The following is a 24,840-nucleotide window of genomic DNA, read 5'->3' as shown; positions in this document are numbered from 1 at the left end:
AGGCACAGAATGGCGAGTGGCGTAGAAGCTGGAGGACCGAGAACTCGCCGGTGTTGGTAGTGCTAGGCGCGTTCAGTTCCGGGGTGGCGCATACCCAAATGACCTTGCTTAAACTTTTCTACAGTTTGATCTATAGAGTTCATACTTCCCTAGGCTCACTAGGAAGGCAAACCTTTGGCTTTCACCCCCGGAACTCTTCTCCTAGCCCAGGTTCCTCTCATGGTACCAGCTTGGCCCATATTCCCAGCATCCATCCCAGTGGCCATTATCTGTTGGGAGTCAACTTGGTCCCCTCACTCTTCACTTGCAGTGGTTCCTGCTCAGCCCAGGCCTCATCCTCTGTACACACCAGGGTGCCAGCCTCCTCCGTGGTCTTCTGGAAGACTGAATAGAGGGATGCTGGCTTCAGCGTTATTTCTGGCACCCTTAAACGGCAGAATGCCATTGTAGCTAACCCACATATTGGTGTCAGTATCATAAACCAGACGCAGCATTCAGATTTCTTGTTTATGGCTGGAAATCATTACATATATATATATATATGTATATATATATATTACACATATGTATACTTACATATAAGTTCTCTGGATGTAACAAAGATGTCATATGTGTTCTTTTAGACTTGGTACTGTTTCTGTGAGTTTTGTGGTTATTTTTCATAGAGAAAATACCACAGTAAGAATGGTGTTGGTAAAATTCTTAACTTTATGTGAAAACATATTAAGAGCTTCCAGTTGGGGACTGTTAACATTAAGAATATAATTATTAATATTGTTATTCATGTAAATATTAGAAAGAGTTAATATACATAGGAAGAGAGCATTCTGGTCCAAAGACCCTGCCCCTCAGGACCCAGGAATCTGAGCCACACTCCCTTATTTTGGGGACTCAGGCCTCCAGAACTCACCTCCTCTGATCTGTAACAGTATGTGGTTTTCCTGGGTTATTGTGTAACTGTAGGTCTGGAGCAAGGTCTCAGATCTTGGCCACCATTGCCAGTGTGGGACCAATGAGTTAAGGGTAACTGGAGGGCAGAGAGGGTGGTTGGAAGCTGCATAGACACCTGCTTGGAGCTCCAGAATCTTAAGACCCTTATCCCTTCCCATGCCTCTGAGTAGCACTCATCCTGCCTCTTCAGTTCTAGCTCCATACCTGGCATCTAGCAACTGTAGTGAAGGTCATCTTAAATAACACATTGGCCTGTTAATTAGTTTGCTGAGGCTGCCATAGCTAAGTACCATGGGATTGAGAGGCTGGAAGACTCTTTTTCTGTCTTTGGACATTGTTCCATGTATTTCTCCCTGGAAGGTTGTTTGCACCCAAATGCACAAGCTTAAATAAAGGGCTTCCCCCACAACCCCTGCTCTATTCTAAAGTAAATTGCCTGTGTCTGCTCACTTAGCCCTGGTAGGGATACATGGCATTTTACTTCTGTGTTTTAAATTAACTTTTGGCATGGTTAAGGTGGCCTCAAACCACCTCTGAATAAAGTAACTAAAAGCAGACATTTTAACAAGAGCTAGTGCTGCTTTAAAATGTTAATCACTAAAAAAAATAAAAATAAAAAAATTAAAATGTTAATCACTGATATAAATATAGTAAATCTTTCTTTGAGTTCGGTTTTTAAAGCCATCAGTAACTCGGTAGAAATTCTTTTTTTTTTTTTTAAATTTTATTTCTTTATATTTGTCTGTGCCAGGTCTTAGTTACCACACATGGAATCTGTTAGTTTCAGCATGCGGGATCTAGTTACCTGACCAGGGATTGAACTCAGGCTTCCTGCATCAGGAGGTGGAGTCTTAGCCACTGGACCACCAGGGAAGTCCCCATCCTTCTCATATCTTGGGAATTGTAGGTGTTGGTCATCTCGGGTAACTTCTCAAGACATAATAGGGAGACCCATAGTGTTGCTGGTTTCAATGCTCACGCACCACAAATCTTGGATATTGAGGTGCCCATGCTTCCGGCAGTGAGCCAACTTGGTCCCTTACCCACCCACCCTGGGTGAGGCTACCCTGACGGGTTCAGAGATGGACGAATACGGATCTACTCTTTAAGAATTGAGAGCTCAGGGCAGGTTGTGCAAGAGCATTTGTGCATACTCATTGGCTCTCTCTGGGGTGTGGGCCATGCTGTGCTGGGACTGACTCCACCTGGTTCATGAGAGTCAATTTTCAGGAGTTTTTCAAGCCAGTTGCTAAATAGAGCCACTATTAAAAATTAAATTTTGTCAACTTAAAACTAAATTATATTGAAGCAAAGGTAAGACTTCCCTAGTAGTCCAGTGGTTAAGAATCTTCCTGCCAATGCAGGGGACCCAGGTTCAATCCCTGGTCTGGGCAGATTCCACATGCTTCAGGGCAACCAAGCCCACGTGCCACAGCTATTGAGCCTGTGCACTGCAGCTACTGAAGTTCACACACCCTAGAGCTTGTGCTCCACAGCAAGAGAAGCCAGCAAAATGAGAAAGCCTGCTTAGCCATAAATAAACAAATAACAAACTCTTTAAAACGAAGGTAATAAATACTCAAAAATCATCACTTCCTAAATTATCTATTATTTTACCATTACCTATGCCCTTGAGGCTATTTATAACTATTGTATTTGTATGGTGTGTGTGTGTGTACACAGTCTCTCAATCACGTCTGACTCTTTTGTGACCCCCATGGACTGTAGCCCACCAGGCTCCTCTGTCCATGGGATTCTCCGGGCAAGAATACTAGAGTAGGTTTCCATTTCCTCTTCCAGGGGATCTTCCCGACCCAGGGATCAAACCTGTGTCTCCTGCATGGTCATTTTTTCCCAACTCCATAGGCAAGGACATCATGATAGCTTGAAACCAGCCACAGTGGGAGTATTTACACCAAGGACATTGGCAAATGCTACAGATCAGAGTTTTTCTTTCTCCCTTCGGGGAGGCAGCTGTTCATTTACCAGCACACCATGAGTGTACGTGGCTTTGTGTTCAAGTGTGGATTTATGTAGAAAGGAGTTCTCTCCCCCATTTCAGTACTGGGCCTCTTCATGCCAGTTATAAATCTATGAAGTGCATGGCACCCCCCGCCCTAGATGTAGAGCAATCCTCTTTGTTATATATTGTTGCAGTCATATGTTTCAAATACATGGAGGAGTTCCCTGGTGGCTTAGTGGTTATGATTCTGGGCTTTCATTGCCATGGCCTGGGTTCAGTCCCTAGATGGGGAACTGAGATCCCGCAAGCTGTGCAGCACAGCCAAAAATAAATAAAATTAAATTAAATATACGATTACTCCCAACTCCTGCACCATCCTTTGTGGTTTCCCTGGATCCAGTATTAATGGTTGTAATCAGCACTGCCCTTAATAAATTCGACTCATTACCCAACTTGGGTGAACAATTTATTTCCTGCTACCAGGTGGCTCAGTGGTAAAGAATCCGTTGCCAATGCAGGAGATGAGGGTTCAATTCCTGGGTCAGGAAGATCCCTGGAATAAGAAGTGACAACCCACTCCAGTATTCTTCCTTGGAAAATCCCATGGACAGAGGAGCCTGGAGGACTTGGCAGGCTATAGTTCATAGGGTCACAAATAGCTGGACATGACTGAGTGACTGAACCTGAAGCCGGGACCCTGACCAATTCAGACATCAGGATCAGCAGTGGCATCCAGCAACAGACAAACAAACTTGTATTCTGGGATTAGGTTTCCACTACATGGGAGAAGCACAGGGATGACCACCTTGATGGAAAAAGATAGGGCGCAGGTGAGAGAAGTCCTGTGACAATTTCATAGTTGGTCAAGTTATCACTGGGGTAGCAGTGAAAGAAGTGCAGATGGAAAGCAGGGTATTGGGGGCTGAAGTGGGTGTGGCACCTTGTTACTATGGCAACAGTGGTGCACAGGTTGACTGGGGAGTCAGCTGGTTTCTTCCGATGACCCTAGTGAGCAAACGTGGGGGAAGAGGAGCAATGGAAAGATGAGATCGTCCAAATGGAAATGTGATGGACAATCAGAGAACTCGCGTGGCAGAGCATCTCTTGTTTCCAGTCACAGGGCAGATCTGGCTGAGGACCAAGCCTAAGACTCGAGTGAACGGGCTGCAGAGATGCACTGCCAGGTAAATGTTCAGTGTTGCCAGTCTGTGTTAAGGGAATGTGACTCTCAGATATGGGATAGAGACCACTCATAGGAAAATGCTTCTCCTCCAGACCCACAAGAACGAATTTCTAATGTAGTCCAAAGAAGCACAGGACTTGGTCTTGCACGTACACACCACACATTGAGAGCGTTAGAGAACCTCACCAGTTTGCACGGGCAGGAATCCCAGAGCGTGTGTATGGGCAGATTCTGCGCCAGTTATGGCCTCTCAGCTCCAGATTCATTGCCCTGCTGGATCCTGCAAGCAATTTTGTTCATCAGTGGCACCCCACTCCAGTACTCTTGCCTGGAAAATCCCATGGACGGAGGAGCCTGGAGGGCTGCAGTCCGTGGGGTCGCAAAGAGTCGGACACAACTGAGTGACTTCACTTTCACTTTTCACTTTCATACATTGGAGAAGGAAATGGCAACCCACTCCAGTGTTCTTGCCTGGAGAATCCCAGGGGCGGAGCCTGGTAGGCTGCCGTCTATGGGGTTGCACAGAGTCGGACACGACTGAAGCCACTTAACAGCAGCAGCAGCAGCAGCCAGGGACAATGTTAGGCTTTGCCAGTAGAGGGTGGTAGAGGGACACTGCAGGCTGAAGAGCTTGTCTTCCAGCCCCAAGTGTGGAGGTTGCTCCCTAGATGCACTTATCTTATCTTCGTCATGTGCTAAGTCGCTTCAGTCATGTCCGACTCAGTGCGACGCTATGGACTATAGCCTCCCAGGCTCCTCCATCCATGGGACTCTCCAGGCGAGAATACGGGAGTGTGTTGCCATGCCCTTCTCCAGGGCATCTTCCCGACCCAGGGATCAAACCCTTGTCTCTTACATCTCCTGCATTGGCAGGCAGGTTCTTTACCACTAGCGCAAACTGGGAAGCTCTGTGTTCTTCAGGCTTAGTAGCAAATCCCCTCTTAATCCTCACCCCGTGTTGCTAGATAATGATTCTTTCTTTCCTCTCTGGTCTCGTGGATCTTAGTTCCTAACTAGAGATGGAACCATGTCCCCTGAAGTGGAAGCTCAGAGCCCTAGCCGTTGGACTACCAGGGAATTCCCTCATGATTCTTTCATTTTTAAATATTTCCTTTTTTAAATATTTATTTTTATTTATTTTGTTGTGCTAGGTCTTAGTTGCAGCACTTGGGATCTTCAATCTTTGTTGCAGTATGTGGGATCTCACTCCCTGACCAGGGATTGAACCCAGGCCCCCTGCATTGGAAGGGCAGTCTTAGCCACTGGACTCTCAGGGAAGTCCAATAATGATTCCTTATACTAACTGGGGTTTGATCCCTGGTCAGGGAACTAAGATCCCACGGGCTGCGTGGCCAAAATAAAAACAAAATAAAAAACTTTACCTGTTAAAATTAGCATGTGGTTCCTGACACATGCCTGGACCCCGACTGATACAGATTCTAAGGGTGTGAGACTAGACAGGACCAAGGGGAAGGCTTCATGGGGCCAAAATCTTTCACAGGGAATATAGGAGCGGATGTATTTGTTCAAGCACCCGGGGATAGAATTACTACTCTATTGGGTTAGTGAGTTAACTAATGTCTCCATGCAGTGACAACAAGTGCGTTAACTTTCTCCAGGTGACCTGGCTTTTGACTCCACTCAGCGCCCAAACCAACAAAGGCAGAGGCCAACCTCAGCCTGTTATGGCATCTTTCTACAGCAGGACTCTTCAGGACGTATACCCAGCTCTCGAGACTGACCTTTCTCCCTGCAGGGTAATGCACACTGTGGGTGCTGTTCCGCCTGCCTTGTGCTCACTGCTTCTGTCAACACTGCCATCTGGGGACTTAGGAAATAAATGTCTGCTCTATTGCTACAGGATCCCAGGAAGTTTTTTAAAATTAATTAATTAATTTTTCTCTTTTTTGTGTGTGTGCTGCCCTAGGTCTTCCTTGCTACATGGGCTTTCTCTAGTTGGGGTGCACAGGCTTCTCATTGCTGTGGCTTCTCTTGTTGCGGAGCACAGGCTCTAGGGCGTGTGGGCTCAGTAGTGGTGGCATACAAGCTTATTTGCCACGTGGCCTGTGGGATCGTTCTGGACCAGGGATTGAACCCCTGTCCCCTGTACTGGCAGATGGAGTCTTAATCACAGGACCACCAGGGAAGTCCTCCCATGAAGTATTGCTTCCAACTAGAGGACGTATTTTAAGGCAAAGGAACTGAGGCAGTTAACTACCCCCAGGGAGCTCACTGACCTTCCAGGTGCCCCCCTACACAGACACAATTGGCTTATCAGAAGGGTCGAGTGGCCACGATGGCTTTTGAAGGCACCAGGAAGAGAAGGTACCTTGCCACCCAACAGGAGATGCCCTAGGTCTCAAACTGGCCAGTCTATCGTGTCACCTGCCCTAGAGCCAGAAGGCAGGGGTCCATGACACAGGGGAGGATAAGGGAGTGTCCCCGCCCATCAGTACACATGACAACCCACCTAAAGGATTTTTGCTCCTGGTCTCTGTGACCGCGGGCTTGGTGTGGGTGAGAAACCCAATCAGAGCCCTAATCAACCAGAAGCCAGGCCTGCCCCCAGGCTATTTTGTGTTCCTCGTGCTGCTGAAAGAAGAGGCAGAGAAGACGACCAGAGGGACCGTGACCACCAGAGGGGGGCTGGTTTGCGGGGTCAAGGGGGACTAAGTTTGGAAGCCAGGGGATGTGTTGGGGGTAATATTTACTTGCCGGTGGCCCTGTTCAGCAGAAAGTGGCCAAAAGCCAATAAAGACAAGACTATTGAACACTTACTTCCCTTAGGAATGAAGATTTGTGTCCCAACGATGTCCAGAGGAGGTTTGGCAGGTGGTAAGAGAACGTAGAAGGGGTGGTAGAAGCAGGCGGCTCTCATCACCACCAGCCACACAGTCAGGGCCTTTGCAGCTCTCTTACAGGTTTTTCCCCCATTCCCCTCTCATTGAGGTTCATGAAGAACTGGCCATCTAAAGCTGCGGGCGTGCGATCCCTTGTCGTTAGCACAAGATGATTCTATGATTAAGGAACAGATGGGAACTGTGTGTCTTCTGTACTGCGGACTCATGGGGTGGATTGTGCGGTTTCCTTTTCCTCATTCATTCTCTCCCCTTCTCCCCCTGCCCTGAGTTGTGGGGACTGTTAGTGGGATCTCCACCTTCCAGCTGGGTCCGGTGGAAGGGGAGCCCCAGCAGGAAACCGCAGGGAGGACACTGAGTGAAGTTGGGGTGTTCATTCCCCGGCTCCCTCCCTGTAGTGTCGTTGTGGGCTGGGTGGATTTTTCAGCCTGAGATCACGGCTCCTGTCAGGCAGCCCTCTCTAAACACCACCCCCTTCCAGATTCTAACAACAGTAATGACTTCCTAGTCTTTCAAGCCTAGGATAACAGACCCAGTGATATCAGCCTCAGGAAATGGTGCCAACCCTCTCATTTCTCTGCTTCACACAAACCATTATGTCAATTTATTCAAGTGGTGTGAGCCCCCTGTTGGTGCTGCCTGCTAAAATAGAAGCTTCACTGGTACACCTTCACTTCCCAAGTGATTGTTTGTGTGTGCTCAGCGGCTCAGTCGTGTCTGACTCTGCAACACCATGGACTGTAGCACGCCGGATTCCTCTGTCCATGGAATTTTCCAGGCAAGAACATTGGAGTGGGTTGCCATGCCCTCCTGTGGGGGATCTTCCCCACCCAGGGATCAAACCCAGGACTCCTGCATTGCAGGCAGATTCTTTACTGCTGAGCTGCCTGGAAAGGCCCCCCAAGAGGCCCTAATACTTCTGCTTGCAGGATCTGGAAGACTCTGCTACCACCCAAGCTGGTCCAGGGGGGCTGTGGAGCACACCAGTGAGGGATGACCTGAAATGTGACTCTCTCACCGGCTTCCTCTCCTCCCTTGAGCCAGATCTCTGGGAGCCCTGCCCTCCCCTCACATAGAAAAACCCCTGCGTGTGGGGAAAGGATAATGTCTTTATTATCACACACAGGTGGCCTCTGGGTGAATGTCCCTCCTCCCAGCAGATCAGTTCAGCTGTTCTCAGGCCCTTCCATATACTGTCACCAGGTCAGATAGTGTGTGTGCATGCGTGTGTGTGTGTGTGAGTGTGTGTGTGAGTGTGTGTGTGTGTGTGGTGGTGGAGGGGGTGGTGATAAGGACTGGGACATCAGTGTCCAAGGCTGTTGAGTTATGAGGTCAGAGGGAGAGATGGGGCGTGGGGGGTCAGCAGGAGCTAAGGATCATGGGGGAACAGGGTCAGCAAGGAGGGCGCCCCATACCAAAGGGCTAGGGACAGCCCCACTGCCCAAGCCAGGGAAGGGACAGGGGCAGCTCCACTTTGGATTAGAGGCTGATCCACCTCAGTGACACCCTCACGGGTCTCAGTCACATCGAAGACCCCGATACTCTTCGTACGGCTCAACAAGGTGCTGGAAGGGTGGGCCACGCAGCCCTGGATGCCCACTGGGGAGACCAGCCCACCTAGAGAGAATAGATAGAGTCAGAGAGGGTTCAATGCTCCTCATGCTTAAGTTCCTAGACCCTATTAATCCTAGACCTTCCCCTACTCCACCTCAGACCAAGAGACCAGGCTTAGTCCCCTCCTCCCTCAGACCTAGAAAATCTGGGTTCCCAAGCCCCCCCCCTCAACCCCAAACTTGTGAGCCAGGTGTGGAGCCCTGTACCAAGGTCACAGGATAAAAATCTCTGGAACTGACCAAGCCCCATAGCAACTGTTGCCATGAGCCTCTGGATCTAAAGCGACCAGTTCCCTGACCTGGTAGTAGATAAAATAGCCACCCTATAGCATCCTAACCAATCACCTAATGCCACCATTCCAGTAGGAATTTTCTCTGTCTTGAGGCTGTAAAAACTGGCTACTAGCCTGCGAAAGGGTTTGGCTCTCCCTTGAACCAGCCCACTGTTTGGTTTTCCCACTCTATTAAACTTTATTCTCCTCTCTTTCTGCCTCATATCTGGAAATTCTTTTCCAGCCTGCACATGGACCACAACACCAGGGTCTCAAGCACTCTCCCACCTCGGGACCCCGTGAATCCAGGCCCCCAGCTCGAGTACTCACCTCCCTGGAGAAAAATCTCACCCTTGTAACAGTGACTGGTGCCGTTAGGACACGTCACAACGTTAGAGCTTTGTGAGCAGGATCCAAGGGCCAGACAGATGGGACATTGCAGGTGTCCTGGGGCCGGGGCGGCTGGGGAGCAGAGAGAAGGTTGGGAACACAGAGCCCTGCGCTTAGCTGCAGCCACCCTCCTTGAGCGCCGAGATGTGTCTCTGGGGCCCCGTCCCTCCCTATCCTGGGCCCCACCCAACCCGCTGGCATCACACACCTGGACGAGGGAGGACATTGATCAGGACACTGCTGCTGGCAGCCGAGTTGCAGTAGTTGGAGGAGCAGACCCGGGTATAGGAGGCGACCAGCACTCCGGGGGGCCTCGAGTGGATGGAGGTAGCCTGGGTTCTGACCTGGCTGCAGCCTTTGCTTCCCAGCAGGATCGACCTGGGTCCTGAGGGGTGAGAGAGAGAAAGCTGGGCGGTGAGAGTGGAGGCTCCAAGGGCAGCAGAGTCAGGGGCTCGTCAGGCAGGAGACAGGTACGTGACCAGGGGCACAGGTCCTGTAGAGAGCACAGGGGAGCCTGGGGCCAGAGTCGGGGTCCTCACCAGTCAACACGCCTTTTTCAAATGCAAATTTCTGAGCCCAGATGAAACAAAGCTAGGTTTTTGGAAGCCAGTAGGAGCGCTCTCGCTATCTCTCTCTCTCTCTCTCTCTCTCTCTCTCTCTCTCTCTCTCTCTCTCTCTCTCTCTCTCTCTCTCTCTCTCTCTCTCTCTCGGCAGCCATCCACCACATTTGCCACCTCTTGGACACGACTGAAGTGACTTAGCAGCAGCAGCAGCATGATAAACAAGAAATTAGTTTGTGAACAATAAAGAAAGCAGGACTGGCCCCAGATAGCTAGATGCATGTGAAGCTCCAATACTCTGGCCACCTGATACGAAGAGCCGACACACTAGAAAAGACTCTGATGCTGGGAAGATTGAGGGCAGGAGGAGAAGGGGACGACAGAGGATGAGATGGTTGGATGGCGTCACCGACTCAATGGACATGAGTTTGAGCAAGCTCTGGGAGATGGTGAAGGACAGGGAAGCATAGTGTGCTACAGTTCATGGGGTTGCAAAGGGTCAGACACAACTGAGCGATTGAACAACAACAGCAACAAATATGAAGGAAATGATTTCAGCAAGTCTGAACACTTGCATCTTCCCATAGAAGATAGAAGATTGCTAAATCTCTTCATGTGAGAGATTTAGTTTTCTCTTAATTAACAATAATCTTTCCTACTCAGATTACCTGCTGCTTGCTGCAAATGTGTATAACATTCCCACTGAATAAATAACTCTCAACTTTTAGGTTTGGGGGTTTTTTAGTGACAGGGAGCCTTCAGAGCACAAACTGTAACCTTCACATCATTCTCCCGATCTCCCGTCCCCATTGGACTTCTGTCCACAGCTCTTGTCTTCATACACGATATCTTACTCTTTTGTTTTGTTTTGCCTGTAGCTTCCCCACTGGCCTGTAAAGCTACAAGAAGGCAAATGTAATGGGATCTATTGCACCTAAAACAGTGCCTGACTCATAACAGCAGTTCCTTAGACTTTGAATGAAATGAGTTAAGAGCCACACACGACTGAAATGACTGAGCAAAAGCTTTCTCTGTGCTGGCTCTGTTCTCAGCCCTTTGCCTGGACTTCCAGCTGTATCCTAGTGACCACTCTGTGAAGTAAGTCATTGTTACTGCCATCATTTCATCCCAATTTTCAGAAGGGGAAACCAAGGCACAGATAGAGGAAGAATTGGATTTAGAACTGCAAGCCTGAAGGGACCGTGGCAGGAAATTAAGTGCACAGAATCCAGGGCAGGGGGCTTCCCTGGTGCTCCAGTGGTTCAAATTCCTTAACCACTTAAGGAGGATTCCTTGCAATGCTGGGGACACCGGTTCGATCCCTGGCCCAGGAAGATCCCACAAGCTGTGGGGCAACCAAGCCCGTGAGTTGCAATTACTGAAGCCCACACGCCCTAGAGCCTGTGCTCCCCAACAAGAGAGCAATGAGAAGCCGGCGCACGGCAGCTAGAGAGTAGCCCCCACTCTCCGCAACTGGAGAAGAGCCCATGTAGCAACGAAGATCCAGAGCAGCCAAAAATAAACAGAGAAGTATGTTTTTTTAATCCAAGGCCGGATATGACCCAGCAATCCCACTCCTGGGCATACACACTGAGGAAACCAGAATGGAAAGACACACATGTACCCCCAGTGTTCATCGCAGCACTGTGTACAATAGCCAGGACATGGAAGCAACCTAGATGTCCACCGGCAGACGAATGGATAAGAAAGCTGTGGTACATATACACAATGGAATATTACCAGCTATTAAAAAGAATGCATTTGAATCAGTTCTAAAGAGGTGGATGAAACTGGAGCCTATTATACAGAGTGAAGCAAATCAAAGAAAAGCACCAATACAGTATATTAACGCATATATATGTAATTTATAAAGATGGTAACAATGACCCTGTATGCGAGACAGCAAAAGAGACACAGATGTAAAGAACAGACTTGGACTCTGTGAGAGAAGGTGAGGGTGGGATGATTTGAGAGAATGGCATTGAAACGCATATTACCATATGTGAAATAGATTGCCAGTCCAGGTTCAATGTATGAGACAGGGTGCTCAGGGCTGGTGGGATGAGATGGTGAGAGAGGTGGGAGGGGTTTCAGGATGGGGAACACAGGTATGCCCATGGCTGATTCATGTCAATGTATGGGAAAAACCACTACAATATTGTAAAGTAATTAGCCTCCAGTTAAAATAAATTAATTAATTTTTAAAAAATCCAAGGCAGGGAGACACAGGACCCCATGCAGGGGTCTTGCCCTCTTGCGCAGCCCACGCACCTACATCTATGAGCAGAAGGGTCTCCTGACACACCTCCCCAGGGTTACACTGCTGCTCCCTGGATGTGGACCACTTGACAGGGTCCCGGCTCAGGTTTGGAGACATCTGCAGTATGATCCCCCGATAACACGTCAGAACACCTGCAGAGAAAGAATCAACAGGGTCTGTGGAAGCCAGGGACCCGCTGTGTGTCTTCCTTCTGGTCCCACGCTTGGGAAGATGCCCACATTCTTGAGCTACCCTGCCAGCCCGTTGGGCCACTGGTCCCTCAACCTCAGATGTAGAAGGGATCTTCAGGGCTTCCCTGGTGGCTCAGATGATAAACAATCTGCTTGCAATGTGGGAGATCCTGATTCAATCCCTGGGTCAGGAGGATCCCCTGGAGAAGAGAATGGCCACCCACTCCAGTATTCTTGCCTGGAGAATCCCACGGACAGAGGAGCCTGGCTACAGTCCATGGGGTTGCAAAAGAATCAGACATGACTGAGTGACTAACACTTTCACTTCTTTCATTTTGGAAGTCTGAACCCTATCCTCATTCATTATCCTGTTTCTGCTCAAACACACTACAGGGGCCTTTTTCAATGCCCCCTGAGGACAGCTGCTCTTTCCATCAGCTGCGATGGAGACAGATGGCTCTTCCTTAGCCTGAGTCAATCTCTACTTCCCTCTCTGGGCCTCAAGGTCCTCATCTGGATAAAGAGAAATGTAGCCTAACACCATATATGTCTTCACTGAGCAACGCTATGTTCCAAACAGAAATACTCAAATGCCTTGTGTGCACTGAACACTTAAAATGTGTCCAGCTGCCGTCATCAGTTTCCAAGGATGAACCCTCTCCAGAAGCTCACCTCACCTGGATTGCTTCATTTCCTCCTGGCACCCCCTACCCCAAACAGGTTGTCATCCTCATCACCCCGATTTTCCAAGTGAGAAACAGAGGAGTTTTGAAAGCCGCTTGCCCAGTGTCCCACCGCGAGTGAGTTAGGAGCTAGGCTGGGAACTCAGGCATTATTCTGGCTCCTTGCAGGGAGTGATGGGGAAGAGGAGGACTGATGACCACCCTGGGCCACCTCAGCCCCTGTAGCCCTCGGCAGTCTAGTTTGAAAACCATCACACCGACTCTTGAGACCATCACACGATCAGCTGGGATGTGTCTCCTGATGCAGAACCTCTCGGGGCTGACCAGGCAAGTAACCCACAAATGTGTTAACTTTCACAACAGCCCCCGTGAAGGAGGGTCACTCATTCCCCGACTTCACAGACACTTCATGGCTCCTGCAGCCATCCTCTCAGCCTGGTTCCCGCTCTGCCTACCCCCGTCTTTCCCGTCTTGGCCAATGGCACCTCCTTTCTTGCAGTTGCTCAAGTTGAAGACATCGCTGTTATTCTCGACAAGCCCTCTTCTCTTACACCCCATGTTGCGCCCATCAGGAAATCCTGTCGGCTGAAGCTGCCTCCTCCACGGCTTCCACCAGGGTCTAAGACTCCTTGGCTCTCACCTGCTTCTTCCTGAGTCTCCCTGGAGGGTCCTCCCCGCCCCATGCCCACTTTCCCTTCACTCTATTCTCCACCAGGCATTCAGAATGATTCCTATAAAAGAAAGGTTGTTTCACATCAATCCTTTGTTCAGAAAACTCCAGTAGATCCTCAGCCCATGCAGAATAAAATTCCAAGTCCTAAAAATGGCCCCAAAGGCTCTACCTGAGGTGCCCTCTTCCCTCTGCACAGTCCTCCTGTCCTGCTCTGTTCCCGCTTAATCACTCTGCTGGAGTCCCACTGATTCCTGGAGTCTTCTTTGAACCGCACATGGAGGCACATGCCTGCCCCCATGCCTTTGGATATGCTCTGCCACTTCTGACCATCAGTGAGAGTCTCCTCCTCTCTGAACTTGGTGAAAGAGGCTCTAAACAGTGGTAATCCTCAAAAGCTGGTTCAGTGGCAGAGCCCAGACTGAAACCCATGTCTTTCCATTCAGACGCTAAGCTCTTAACAGTTGCGCTCTCCCGGGCCGAGCTGACTCACTGCTCTAGCTGGAACCACGATCCAGTTCCTTAGGGGGACAGTCAAGGCTGTTAAAATCCCGGACCTTTGGTTCTTCTTCAGTCTGGGCTCCTGCGGTGGCCTGTTTTGCACCCAGTCCTCTCCTGCCCCCATGCCTTCCGGGAGCTGTTCCCTGGGATGTCCTTCTGTTCTCCACTTACTCCCTGACATCTTGCTCCACCCTAGCTGGGGGCTTCCCTTTTGGTCCAGTGGCTAAGATGCCACACTCCTATTGCAGGGGGCCCAGGTTCAATCCCTGGTTGGGGACTAGCCTCCACATGCCACAACTAAGAATTCACATGTCTCAACTAAGACCCAGTGCTGCTGCTGCTGCTGCTGCTGCTGCTGCTGCTGCTGCTGCGTCGCTTCAGTTGTGTCCGACTCTGTGCGACCCTATAGACGGCAGCCCACCAGGCTCCCCCATCTCTGGGATTCTCCAGGCAAGAATACTGAAGTGGGTTGCCATTTCCTTCTCCAATGCATGAAAGTAAAAAGTGAAAGTGAAGCCGCTAAGTCGTGTCCGACCCAGTGCAGCCACATATATCAATAAAAATTAAACAATTTAAAAAAAAATCTGGCTTTGATGTGGAAAGCCAATGAAACAGGGACATATGTGAGGAATATCCATTTGTGGTGTAATGGCTGTGTTGTATGTGACATGTGTGTGGTCTGGGCAGCGCACATATGTGGGATATGTGCGGGGTGTGTGAATGTGTAGCAGGCCTGTGGAGGGTGTGGGGTAGTATGGGAATGTGTGAATGTGCACGGCGGGTGGGTGTGTGCTGTGTGGTGTGTGTGTATAGTGACAGAGTGCGTTGGTGATGCATGTGGTGTGTGCTCGTCATATGAGTGCACCGTGGTGCGTGTCCCGCGTCTCTGTGCTGCATGTGTGTCAGGGGTTGGGTGTGCGCCGGGTGTGGCATGTGGTGTTGTATGGTGTGTGAGGGGGAGGAAACACGTGTGTGGTGTGTACACAGCACAGGGTGTGTGGTTGTGTCTCTCGTGTGTGTTGTGTGATGTGTGGTGTGTGTGTCTAATTTGTGTCTGAATGTCTGCTGGACTATGTTACCTAATATTCCTGCTAGTCCCAGAGATGTGGGCCAAATAAGTAAACTAGCATTAATTAAAAAAAAAAAGATTCAGACTCTGTCCCTCCCTGACCATGGTTCCCCTGCCTTTAGCAGAAAGGCCAGCCCCATCAGTCTGGCTAGGAAGCTATCTGACCCACCACCAGGACCCCCACCTACCTCTCGGCTCCCCCCACCAACATCCAGTCCCAAGACACAGCAGGGTGTTCCTTCTGCTTGGAAGGGCTCTGCCTTCACCACCCACACTCCCCTTATCCGCCTGGAAAACTTGTCACTGCTCACCGCTCCCAGCTGTACCTCATCCTCGCCATGAGCCCTCCTCGGGCAGAGCCCAGGGAGCCTTCTTGAAAACAGCGGGCTGCCCCCACCTCCAAGCCTTTGCCCATACTATCTCCTCTGGCTCTTTGTGCCCTTTTGCTCTTCTGTGAATGAACTGCCGCTCATCATTAAGACATGGGTCATAGCTCACCTCCTCTGTGAAGTCCTCCCTGATTTCCCCCTTCCAGAACATCAGTATCTTCTTCCTCTGAGCTCCCCCAGGCTCCCTTCAGGACAGCCTCGTGGCTGCCTGTGTCTGTGATGTCTCTGTTCCCAGTCCCAGAGGCCCTTTAGGGCAGGGCCAGGGTCTGAGTCCTCTGGGGTCTCCACAGGAGACCTTGGAAAACTGTATGAACTCCTGTCAGCAAACACATCCTGGGGAACCCATCCTTACCCTGCCCTTGTGCTGCCCGAGGCTGGAAACCTTGGTGCCAGGGACATCTGGGTTCTGTCCTCAAAGCTCCCAGTCCAGCCAGAGAGATCCAAACAGGAACGTTTGCTGAACTCACTCAATTCTCTGCCTGAAGCTTGGTCAGGGAGGACCCTCCTCCCACTTTCTCCAGACCCCACTTCCCTCCTCGCCCCACCCCTCTCCTCATCCTGCTCCCTGACATCAAGACGTGCCAGGCCACGCTCATCCACTGGTGTTCCACCTGGACTGGGTTTCCGTGGGTGAGTGGGAACCCTCCCCGGGTCCTCGTTTGGCTCTCACTCTCCTTGTCACACCTGAAGCACCCTTGACATCCTTCTGATCACTTTTTCTCTGCAGCAGGGCTGCTGGGGCCTCTGGTACCAGGGGTGGGGGTTGGGCGAGGGTGGGATGCCAGAGTTGGGGCGGGTGTCAAGGGGAAGCCAGAGACCCCAAGGTCAGGGAGGTGGAGAAATAGAATCAGAAGCAGCTAGTCACGCCCAGCAGGGAAACCAGCAGGCAACTTCTGCAGCCAATGGAGAGAGTGGCATTCCATGTGGCCCACCCTCTTTGCCTCTCTGACCTTCCTCCTAGCTCCGTTGCTCCTCTCCCACCTGGACAGGCTGTCCTAACTGAGCCAGGCTCAGCATCATTTAAAACACCTGTCCTATAGATCTCGTGTCCTATAGATCTCGTGTCCTATAGATCTCCTGTCCTATAGATCTCCTGTCCTATAGATCTGTTCCCTGGACCACGTACCTTCTCTGTTTCCTGGCATCCTCGCCCGAAGTGCCTACTGGGAGAATCCCTCCCATCACACCTGCCTAAGTGAGTAGTAACATCTGAATGACCTGTGATGCTGGTTTTGCTGGGATGTTTGGATGCCTGCCTTTCCCAGGGTTGTCATACCCCGGAACTTCCGCCCCTGTCACTTGGTCTTGTCACCGGGACATTCACCTTTAGGGCTGCAAGTCTCCCGCAGGCTGATGGGCCCGATTTCCTGGGTCCCGTTCAGCAGGTTGCAGCCTGCTTGAGAAATGCATCCTTGGACTTTGAGTCTGGTGGAGCCGCCCTCTGGAAAGCAGGAGAAGGTGGAGACACTGTTACCGGGACCAGCCAACACTCAGGGGGAAGCCAGGCCCGCCCTCCTCAGGGTTCCCATCCTCACCTCGCTTTCCTCCCCAAGAGACTCAGATCTTGATCCTCAGCCCCACACGCCGCCCCCCCAGCCTCCCCCAAACCTGGCCCTGACCCCACCTCCCAGCCGCTCACCAGCAGTGAGGTGGAGGACCCCATTGTAGCAGTGTGAGCTCTCGGCCGGGCAGGTCACCTCTGGGGCCGACAGACAGCCTTCTGTAGACAAGCAGACTGGACACCGCACAGAACCTGGGACTGGAGAGGCGGGAGACAAAGGCGGGAGGGAGCAAGGGGGCTCTGAACTCAGACCGGGCGCCTTCCCTCCACCCTCCTCGGCTTTTCAGCTCTTCACGGCTCCCAAGAATCAGCTCCCTTAGCCTCCCTGGGCTCCTCTCAGGAAGGTCTGGGGAGCAAGGCATTAGGCCCCTTGACTAGAGAGAGAGACCAAGGAGGGGAGGGAGCATGAGATCTGGGGAAGGCTGCCTAGTAAGGGGAGGGGAGGGGTGCCCTGGGAGGACCCAGCGGCTCCACTGAACCACGGAAGAAGAGGAGATGCCCATGTCCACCAGCGATGCCCAAGAGTAGAGAAATGCAAAGGGCAGAGCAAAATCCGATTTACGATCTCAGACAGAAGAGTACAGTGGGAACCCACAGGTCAATTTCAGTTCGGAAGAGGAGATGCCGAAACCCTGATGGGCAAGTTCCCAAACCCCACGGGAAAAAGAGAAGGAGTGGGCAGCAGGTTAGGGCCAGAGCCGCAGTCGGAGGTGGGTAGTCGAACGTGAGGGAACATCAGTCCAGTGCTGCTAAGGGACTGTTAGGAGAAGCTGTGCTGGGGAGGCTGGACGGGGTTGAGGGGAGGCAGGGAGGGATTCTAAAAGAACAGTGCCTGTGTGCTCACCCCAACCCCCTCAACCCCACTGCCCCCTCCTCCGGGCAGTGCCTTTCTCCCCCCACCTCCGGCACCTGTGGGTGGGAGCGGGGTCCAGAGAGGGAGGCTGGTGGAGAGGTCGTTGCACAGGTCCTCCCGGCATACCCGGGTGTAGGAGGTGACGGACAGGCCAGGGCCTGCCCTGTGCTCGGTGACGCGGGCCTCCTGATTGGCTGCCTGGGTGCAGCCTTTGATGAGCAACAGGTACAGGAGGGGTTCTGCGAGGAGAGAGAAGCAGGCCAGGGTGGGGTCAGGGCTCCAGGGTCCTAGAGGGAGGGTGTGCATCCAGAAGGGTGCAGAGGAGGCCCCTGGGCGGCTAAGGTGGGCGCCGCTCCTGGTATTTTGGGGAGCGGTCTTCTGAGTTTGTACACAGAATGCAGGTAGGACTAGAGGGTGGGGTTATAGGGGCATCTCTCCAAGGGAGAGGCTGCAAGTCAGGAGCGGGACCCATCTCACCATTCTGGGTGATAATCACTGTTTCCTGGCAGCCCAAACCTTCCCCACAGTTCTGCTGAGAAGTCTTCCACTGGAAGGGTTGTTCGGATACATTCCTCACGGTCTCTGCTATGCCCCAGTGACAGTTCAGGGCCCTCACTCCTGAAATGGGAGGAGCAAAAATCCATCTGAGCTCAGCCTCCAGGTGGATCCCCTCCCTGGCCGGGTCTCTCACTCACCGGGCAGGGGGAGGGTGATGCCCAGCAGGGCCAGCAGCAGGGCAGAGCTCATGGTCTGGGTGGCAGGAATGCTCGCTCCCGCTCTTTCTCCCAGGAAACAGCACTTTTATATCTCATCACACCCAAGGTAGTCCAGGAAAGGGTGGGGAGGACAGGGTCTTGCTAAACAAGGCCAGGGCCTCCTTCCGAGTCTCCATAGCTTAAAGGTGGTGGGGTGGGGTGGGGTGAGGTGAGTAGGGTGAGGATCCAGGGGAAGGATGGGGGAGGAACCTGTGTCCTCTTTCCTTCCCCAGACCCAGGGGTCCAGCTCCCCAGCCCCTCCTCCTTCAGACCCAGGATTCAGCCCCCGCGACCCCCGCTCCCCCTCTGACCCAAGAGTCTGGCTGGGCCCGCAGGCCCTCTCGACAGTTAGAGATCCCAGACCTCACTGGTCCAGGTCCCCAGCCCTCCTTCCTGCAGAGCCCAGCTCTGTGGGTCCCCACCCCCAACCCTGTTTCAGGGTAGTTTGAGAAGGCGGTTTCCTTATCTCCTAGCAGCTCGGCCACCTCTGGCCCAAGATGGGGAAATGACCCAACTGCCTGTGAGGACACTGGGCGGTGAGTCTTGCCTGGTCCTTATGCTCTCCCTACCTGAACCCTTGCCCCCCATGGATTCCTGCTTCTCTTGTCCTTCTCTTTCCTTCCTGTGTGCATGTTAGTCGCTCAGTCATGTCTGACCCTTTGTGACCCCATGGACTGTAGGCCGCCAAGCTCCTCTGTCCATGGGATTCTCCAGGCAAGAATACTGGAGTGGGTTGCCATGCCCCCTCCTCCAGGGGATCTTCCCCACCCAGGGATCGAACCCGTGTCTCTTACGTCTCCTGTACCGACAGCCGGGTTCCTTACCACTAGCGCCACCTTCCTATACTGCTGTCCTTTTTATTCTCTTTTTCATGAACTTCCTTCACGCTTCCTCTTCTTCCTCTGTTCTCTCCACTCTCAGCACAATCCGGTCCTAGAACTTCTGCTTTCCCGCCACCCAGGAGGGAGGTGAGAAATGGTGGGGGTGGACAGGTGGTGGTGGAGACTGGGTATCTATCAGAGAATGAGGATATTCCTTGGCAAAGCAAAGTGTCTTTGCCAGAAATAGATAGAAGAGCGGTGTGCTAGGAGATCAGCTTTTCAGAAAAACAGCATCATAACATCAGCCTATTTCTGTGATGTACATTCTCGTATCCTGTCTGGTTTTAAGCTACCAATCATTTTCACAACCAGCTCGAAAATTTCCTAAATATTTAACAATTGGCTTTCGCAAAACCTGCACAAACCAGCTCTAGCATGCTGGGTAGGAAGAGACAGGGAAGAATAGGTGATGTCTATCCGTGACTGCAGAGGCCAGATGTGAATGTGTGAGAAAGAGAGGGGAACCGGAGAAAAGATGGAGAACAGCAGCAGAAGAGAAAGAAATGAATATGAAAGTTGCAATCACGTTTATTTCAGCATCCTTTTACGTTTTATTTTTCTTTGCATGTGCAAGTTTTTTTTTAAAGAATTTTTAAAATTAATTTTGCTTATTTATATTTTTTGTTCACGGGTGCGCAGGCTTTTCTCTAGTTGCGGAGAGCAGGGGCTACTCTTCATTGCGGTGCCCGGGCTTCTCATTGCGGGGGCTTCTCTTGCTGCGGAGCATGGGTGCTAGGGTGCACAGGTTCAGCAGTTAGGGCCCGTGGGCTCAATAATTGCAGTTCCCAGTCTCTAGAGCATAGACTCAGTAGTTGCGGCACACAGGCTTCGTTGCTTCGAGGCATGTGGAATCTTCCCGGATCACGGATCGAACCCACATCTCCTGCATTGACAGAGCGGATTTACCACTGAGCCACCAGTGAAGCCCCTGTTTTGCAGGTTTAAAATGTGCTCCATGGACAGAGGCATGTTCTGGTCATCTGCCACTGTGTCTCCACCACTAACATGACGGAGCCTAGATGAACAACAAATATTTATTGAAGGAAGGGAGAGAGGGAGGAAGGAAGGAAAGGCACAGTGGAGCCATCACTACCTTTGTATGGGTTGTGTGCTGTGATTCACACTGTGGCTGTGTGAATGGCGCCCTCTGGAGTTGTGTGCGTACTGAAGCAATGTCCCTGGAGGAAGAAGGAAGGGGGGCAAAGAGGCCCATAAGGTTGTTGCTGGTGTTGTTTAGTTGCTCAGTTTTGTTTGACTCTTTTGCGACCCCATAGACTGTAGCCCATCAGGCTCTTCTGTCCGTGGAATTCTCCAGGCAAGAATACTGGAGTAGGTAGCCATTTCTGGAAGAAGCCAGACACAAAAAGTCACATATTGTATGATTCATTGATGACATATAGTCAGAAGAAGTAAATCCATTGAGACATAACTGGTGGTTTCCAGGGGCTAGGGGATGGGGGAATTGGGAGCAACCTCGTAATAAGTAGAGTTTTATTTGGAAGTGATAAAAGCATTTTAGGACTATCTAGGTAGTGGTCATTGGAGAAGGAAATGGCAACCCACTCCAGCGTTCTTGCCTGGAGAATCCCAGGGACGGGGGAGCCTGGTGAGCTGCCATCTGTGGGGTCGCACAGAGTCGGACACGACTGAAGCGACTTGGCAGCAGCAGCAGCAGGTGGTGGTCATATAGCTTTGTGACTGAGCTGAATGCCACGGAATTGTTCACTTTAAAACGGTTTCCATTTGGTGAATTTCATTTCAATAAAAAATTATTACACTGAATGAAAGAAGCCAGATGGAAAAAGAGAACCTACTACAAGATTTCACTTATATACAATTCTGGAAACTACAAACTAATCTACGGTAACTGAAATAAGGTGAATGAGTGCCTGGGTACTATCGGGGTGGGGCTGAGTACAGAGGTAGGGATTACAAAGGCTCATGTGGAAACATTTTAGGTAAACATGTAAAATTGTTCAAAATTTCAGATTCTCCATCTGTTTTTCTTTAGTTGACTTAGTTGCCTTGAGCCATGTGGGATCTTCCCAGACCAGGGATCGAATCCCGAGTTCCCTGCATTTCAAGGCAGATTCTTCACCATGGGGCCAGCCAGGACATCCCCATGTGGAAGTCCCCATGTGGAAACTTGGGTGGAATGCTTACATTCATTATCTGAACTGTGTTGATGACCTTACAGAGTGTGTGTGCACATGAAAACTCATTGAACTGTATACTTCAAATGTGTGTGGTTTCTTGCCTGTCCATTACAGCTCACTAGAGCTGTAATCAAGGCTTGAGGTTATGGACTGCCTGTGTTGTCAGGAGGAGAGAATACTACCCCACCACTAATACGCCCAAGTTGGTAGACCCTGGATGTGTGCACACTGGTGTGCAATAATTATAACTGCTGGCCTTTATGTAGCGCTCACTGTGTACAGGGCACTTCAGGTGTCTTAGCTCATTTAATCACCCAAGTGAGTCAGTTGAACTTCACTTGACTCAACTTTCCTACCCCCTGGCCTTTGCATGTTCTGGGTCCTCTGCCTGGAACTCATTTCTGCCCTTTTGTGAAAAGTGAAAGTGAAAATCTGAAAGTGTTTGTTGCTCAGTCGTGTCCGATTCTATGTGACCCCATAGACTGCAGCCCACCAGGCTCCTCTGTCCATGGGATTCTCCAGGCAAGAATATTGGAGTGGGTTGCCATTCCCTCCTCCAGGGGATCGTCCTGACCCAGGGATCCAACTTGCATTTCTTAGTCTCCTGCATCTGCAGGCGGGTTTTTTGTTTTTGTTTTCATTAGCCCCTAGCACCACCTGGGAAGCCCCAGGGTGCTCCAGTCAAAAGTACGTGCCCACGACCATGACCTCGGAGGTGAAAGTATACTTCAACCAATATGGATTCTCCCTAGCAGTCAGGGCCCCAGCTCAAATGGGGACCCATTCCGCCTGCATAACTTGAAAAGAGATTCTAAATGAGACAATTGGAAAAAGCATGAGACTGTTGTGGAGACACAAGGGTTAGAGCAGTGTCCTGGTTCTGATACCACTGTGTTTCTGTTGCTGTTTTACTGCAACACGGAGGGGTTGCAAGACAGACACTCAAGAGAGAACCCTCTCTGGAGATGGCTACTTGACAGGAGCTCCAACTTCAGGCTGAAAAATTCACACAGCCAACAGCAGCAGTACAGGGAGGGAGCTGGGCAATTAACACCCCAGCTTCACTCAGTGTCCTCCCTGCGGTCTCCTGCTGGGGCTCCCCTTCCACCGGACCCAGCTGGAAGGTGGAGATCCCACTAACAGTCCCCACAACTCAGGGCAGGGGGAGAAGGGGAGAGAATGAATGAGAAAAAGGAAACCGCACAATCCACCCCGTGAGTCCACAGTACAGAAGACACACAGTTCCCATCTGTTCCTTAATCATAGAATCATCTGTGCTAATGACAAGGGATAGCATGCCCACAGCTTTAGATGACCAGTTCTTCATGAACCTCAATGAGAGGGGAATGGGGGGAAAACCTGTAACAGAGCTGCAAAGGCCCTGACTGTGTGGCTGGTGGTGATGAGAGCCGCCTGCTTCTACCACCCCTTCTACGTTCTCTTACCACCTGCCAAACCTCCTCTGGACATCGTTGGGACACAAATCTTCATTCCTAAGGGAAGTAAGTGTTCAATAGTCTTGTCTTTATTGGCTTTTGGCCACTTTCTGCTGAACAGGGCCACCGGCAAGTAAATATTACCCCCAACACATCCCCTGGCTTCCAAACTTAGTCCCCCTTGACCCCGCAAACCAGCCCCCCTCTGGTGGTCACGGTCCCTCTGGTCGTCTTCTCTGCCTCTTCTTTCAGCAGCACGAGGAACACAAAATAGCCTGGGGGCAGGCCTGGCTTCTGGTTGATTAGGGCTCTGATTGGGTTTCTCACCCACACCAAGCCCGCGGTCACAGAGACCAGGAGCAAAAATCCTTTAGGTGGGTTGTCATGTGTACTGATGGGCGGGGACACTCCCTTATCCTCCCCTGTGTCATGGACCCCTGCCTTCTGGCTCTAGGGCAGGTGACACGATAGACTGGCCAGTTTGAGACCTAGGGCATCTCCTGTTGGGTGGCAAGGTACCTTCTCTTCCTGGTGCCTTCAAAAGCCATCGTGGCCACTCGACCCTTCTGATAAGCCAATTGTGTCTGTGTAGGGGGGCACCTGGGAGGTCAGTGAGCTCCCTGGGGGTAGTTAACTGCCTCAGTTCCTTTGCCTTAAAATACGTCCTCTAGTTGGAAGCAATACTTCATGGGAGGACTTCCCTGGTGGTCCTGTGATTCAGACTCCACCTTGCCAGTGCAGGGTACAGGGGTTCAATCCCTAGTCCAGGAAGATTCCAGATGCTGTGAGGCAACTAAGCCAATGTTGCCACAACTACTGAAGCCTGTGCACCTCGAGCCTGTGCTCCACAAGAGGTCACTTCTGTGAGAAGCCTGCCCACTGTAACGAAGAGCAGCCCTGGCTCACAGCAACTGGAGAGAGCCCACCTGCAGCAATCAAGACCCAGTGAAGCGAAAATTAAATAAATCAACTTTTTTTTTTTTAAGAATAGAACTATTTCTCACAGTTTTGGGGGCCGGAAGTGCTCAGGGTGCTAATGTGATCAGGTTCTGGCGAGGGCCCTTTTCTGGACTGCAGGTGGTAGATTTCTCATTGCATCCTCACACGGCTGGAGGAGAGCCAACCAGCTCTGCCTTCCTCATAAAAGGGCACTGTGGTAATTAATGTTCAACTTGCCACATCTAAGGGTTGCCCAGATAGCTGGCAAAACATGATTTGGGGGTGTTTCTGTAAGGGTGTTTCCAGGAGACAATAGCATTTGAATTGGTGCACTGAATAAAGGTTTTTGCTGTTGTTCAGTCACTAAGTCATGTTCAGCTTTTTGTGACCCCATGGACTGCAGCACACTAGGTTTCCCTGACCTTCTCCATCTCCTGGAGCTTGCTCAAACTCATGTCCATTGAGTCGGTGATTCCACCCAACCATCTTGTCCTCCAATGTCCCCTTCTCTTCCTGCCTTCAATCTTTCCCAGTACCAGGGTTTTTTCTAATTAGTCAGCTCTTCTCATCAGGTGGCCAAAATATTGGAGCTTCAGCTCCAGCATCAGTCCTTCCAATGAATATTCAGAATTGATTTCCCTTAGGATTGACTGGTTGGATCTACTTGCTGCCCAAGGGACTCTCAAGGGTCTTCTCCAACACCACA

General features: G+C 51.0%; 1 protein-coding gene and 1 long non-coding RNA gene across 4 annotated transcripts in view; both read right to left on the bottom strand.

Moving 5' to 3' along the window:
• Positions 1-8,044: 8,044 nt before the first annotated feature.
• CD177 (CD177 molecule) lies at positions 8,045-19,091 on the bottom strand. The gene is made up of 9 exons (XM_069550954.1): positions 18,663-19,091; positions 18,445-18,585; positions 18,024-18,206; positions 17,193-17,312; positions 16,878-16,994; positions 12,062-12,202; positions 9,439-9,615; positions 9,171-9,302; positions 8,045-8,572 (listed from the first exon to the last, which is right to left on the bottom strand). The coding sequence occupies exons 1-9, from the start codon at positions 18,712-18,714 to the stop codon at positions 8,325-8,327; spliced, it is 1,311 nt and encodes a 436-aa protein (XP_069407055.1). The 5' UTR covers positions 18,715-19,091; the 3' UTR covers positions 8,045-8,324.
• A 1,039-nt stretch (positions 19,092-20,130) lies between these two features.
• The window catches only part of LOC138418944 (uncharacterized), a 90,884-nt gene continuing 86,174 nt past the window's right edge, over positions 20,131-24,840 (bottom strand). For all 3 annotated transcript variants that reach the window (XR_011248802.1, XR_011248801.1, XR_011248800.1), the window contains 2 exons: positions 20,697-20,946; positions 20,131-20,618 (listed from right to left, as the gene is read on the bottom strand). This is a non-coding gene — a long non-coding RNA (uncharacterized lncRNA). The remainder of the gene's footprint in view (positions 20,619-20,696; positions 20,947-24,840) is intronic.

Source organism: Ovis canadensis, chromosome 14 (assembly GCF_042477335.2).
Source record: "Ovis canadensis isolate MfBH-ARS-UI-01 breed Bighorn chromosome 14, ARS-UI_OviCan_v2, whole genome shotgun sequence".
NCBI classification, from domain to species: domain Eukaryota; kingdom Metazoa; phylum Chordata; class Mammalia; order Artiodactyla; family Bovidae; genus Ovis; species Ovis canadensis.
This window is presented reverse-complemented; position numbering and strand designations above follow the sequence as displayed.

Excerpts from the sequence above, each read along its gene's own strand:
- CD177 (XM_069550954.1), bottom strand. The coding sequence starts at position 18,714 with ATGAGCTCTGCCCTGCTGCTGGCCCTGCTGGGCATCACCCTCCCCCTG. Across the intron at positions 12,203-16,877 it reads GGAGACTTGCAGCCCTAAAG|GTGTTCTGACGTGTTATCGG; the intron begins GTGAATGTCCCG and ends CTTTCTCTGCAG. Across the intron at positions 8,573-9,170 it reads TGAGATTTTTCTCCAGGGAG|GTGGGCTGGTCTCCCCAGTG; the intron begins GTGAGTACTCGA and ends TATTCTCTCTAG.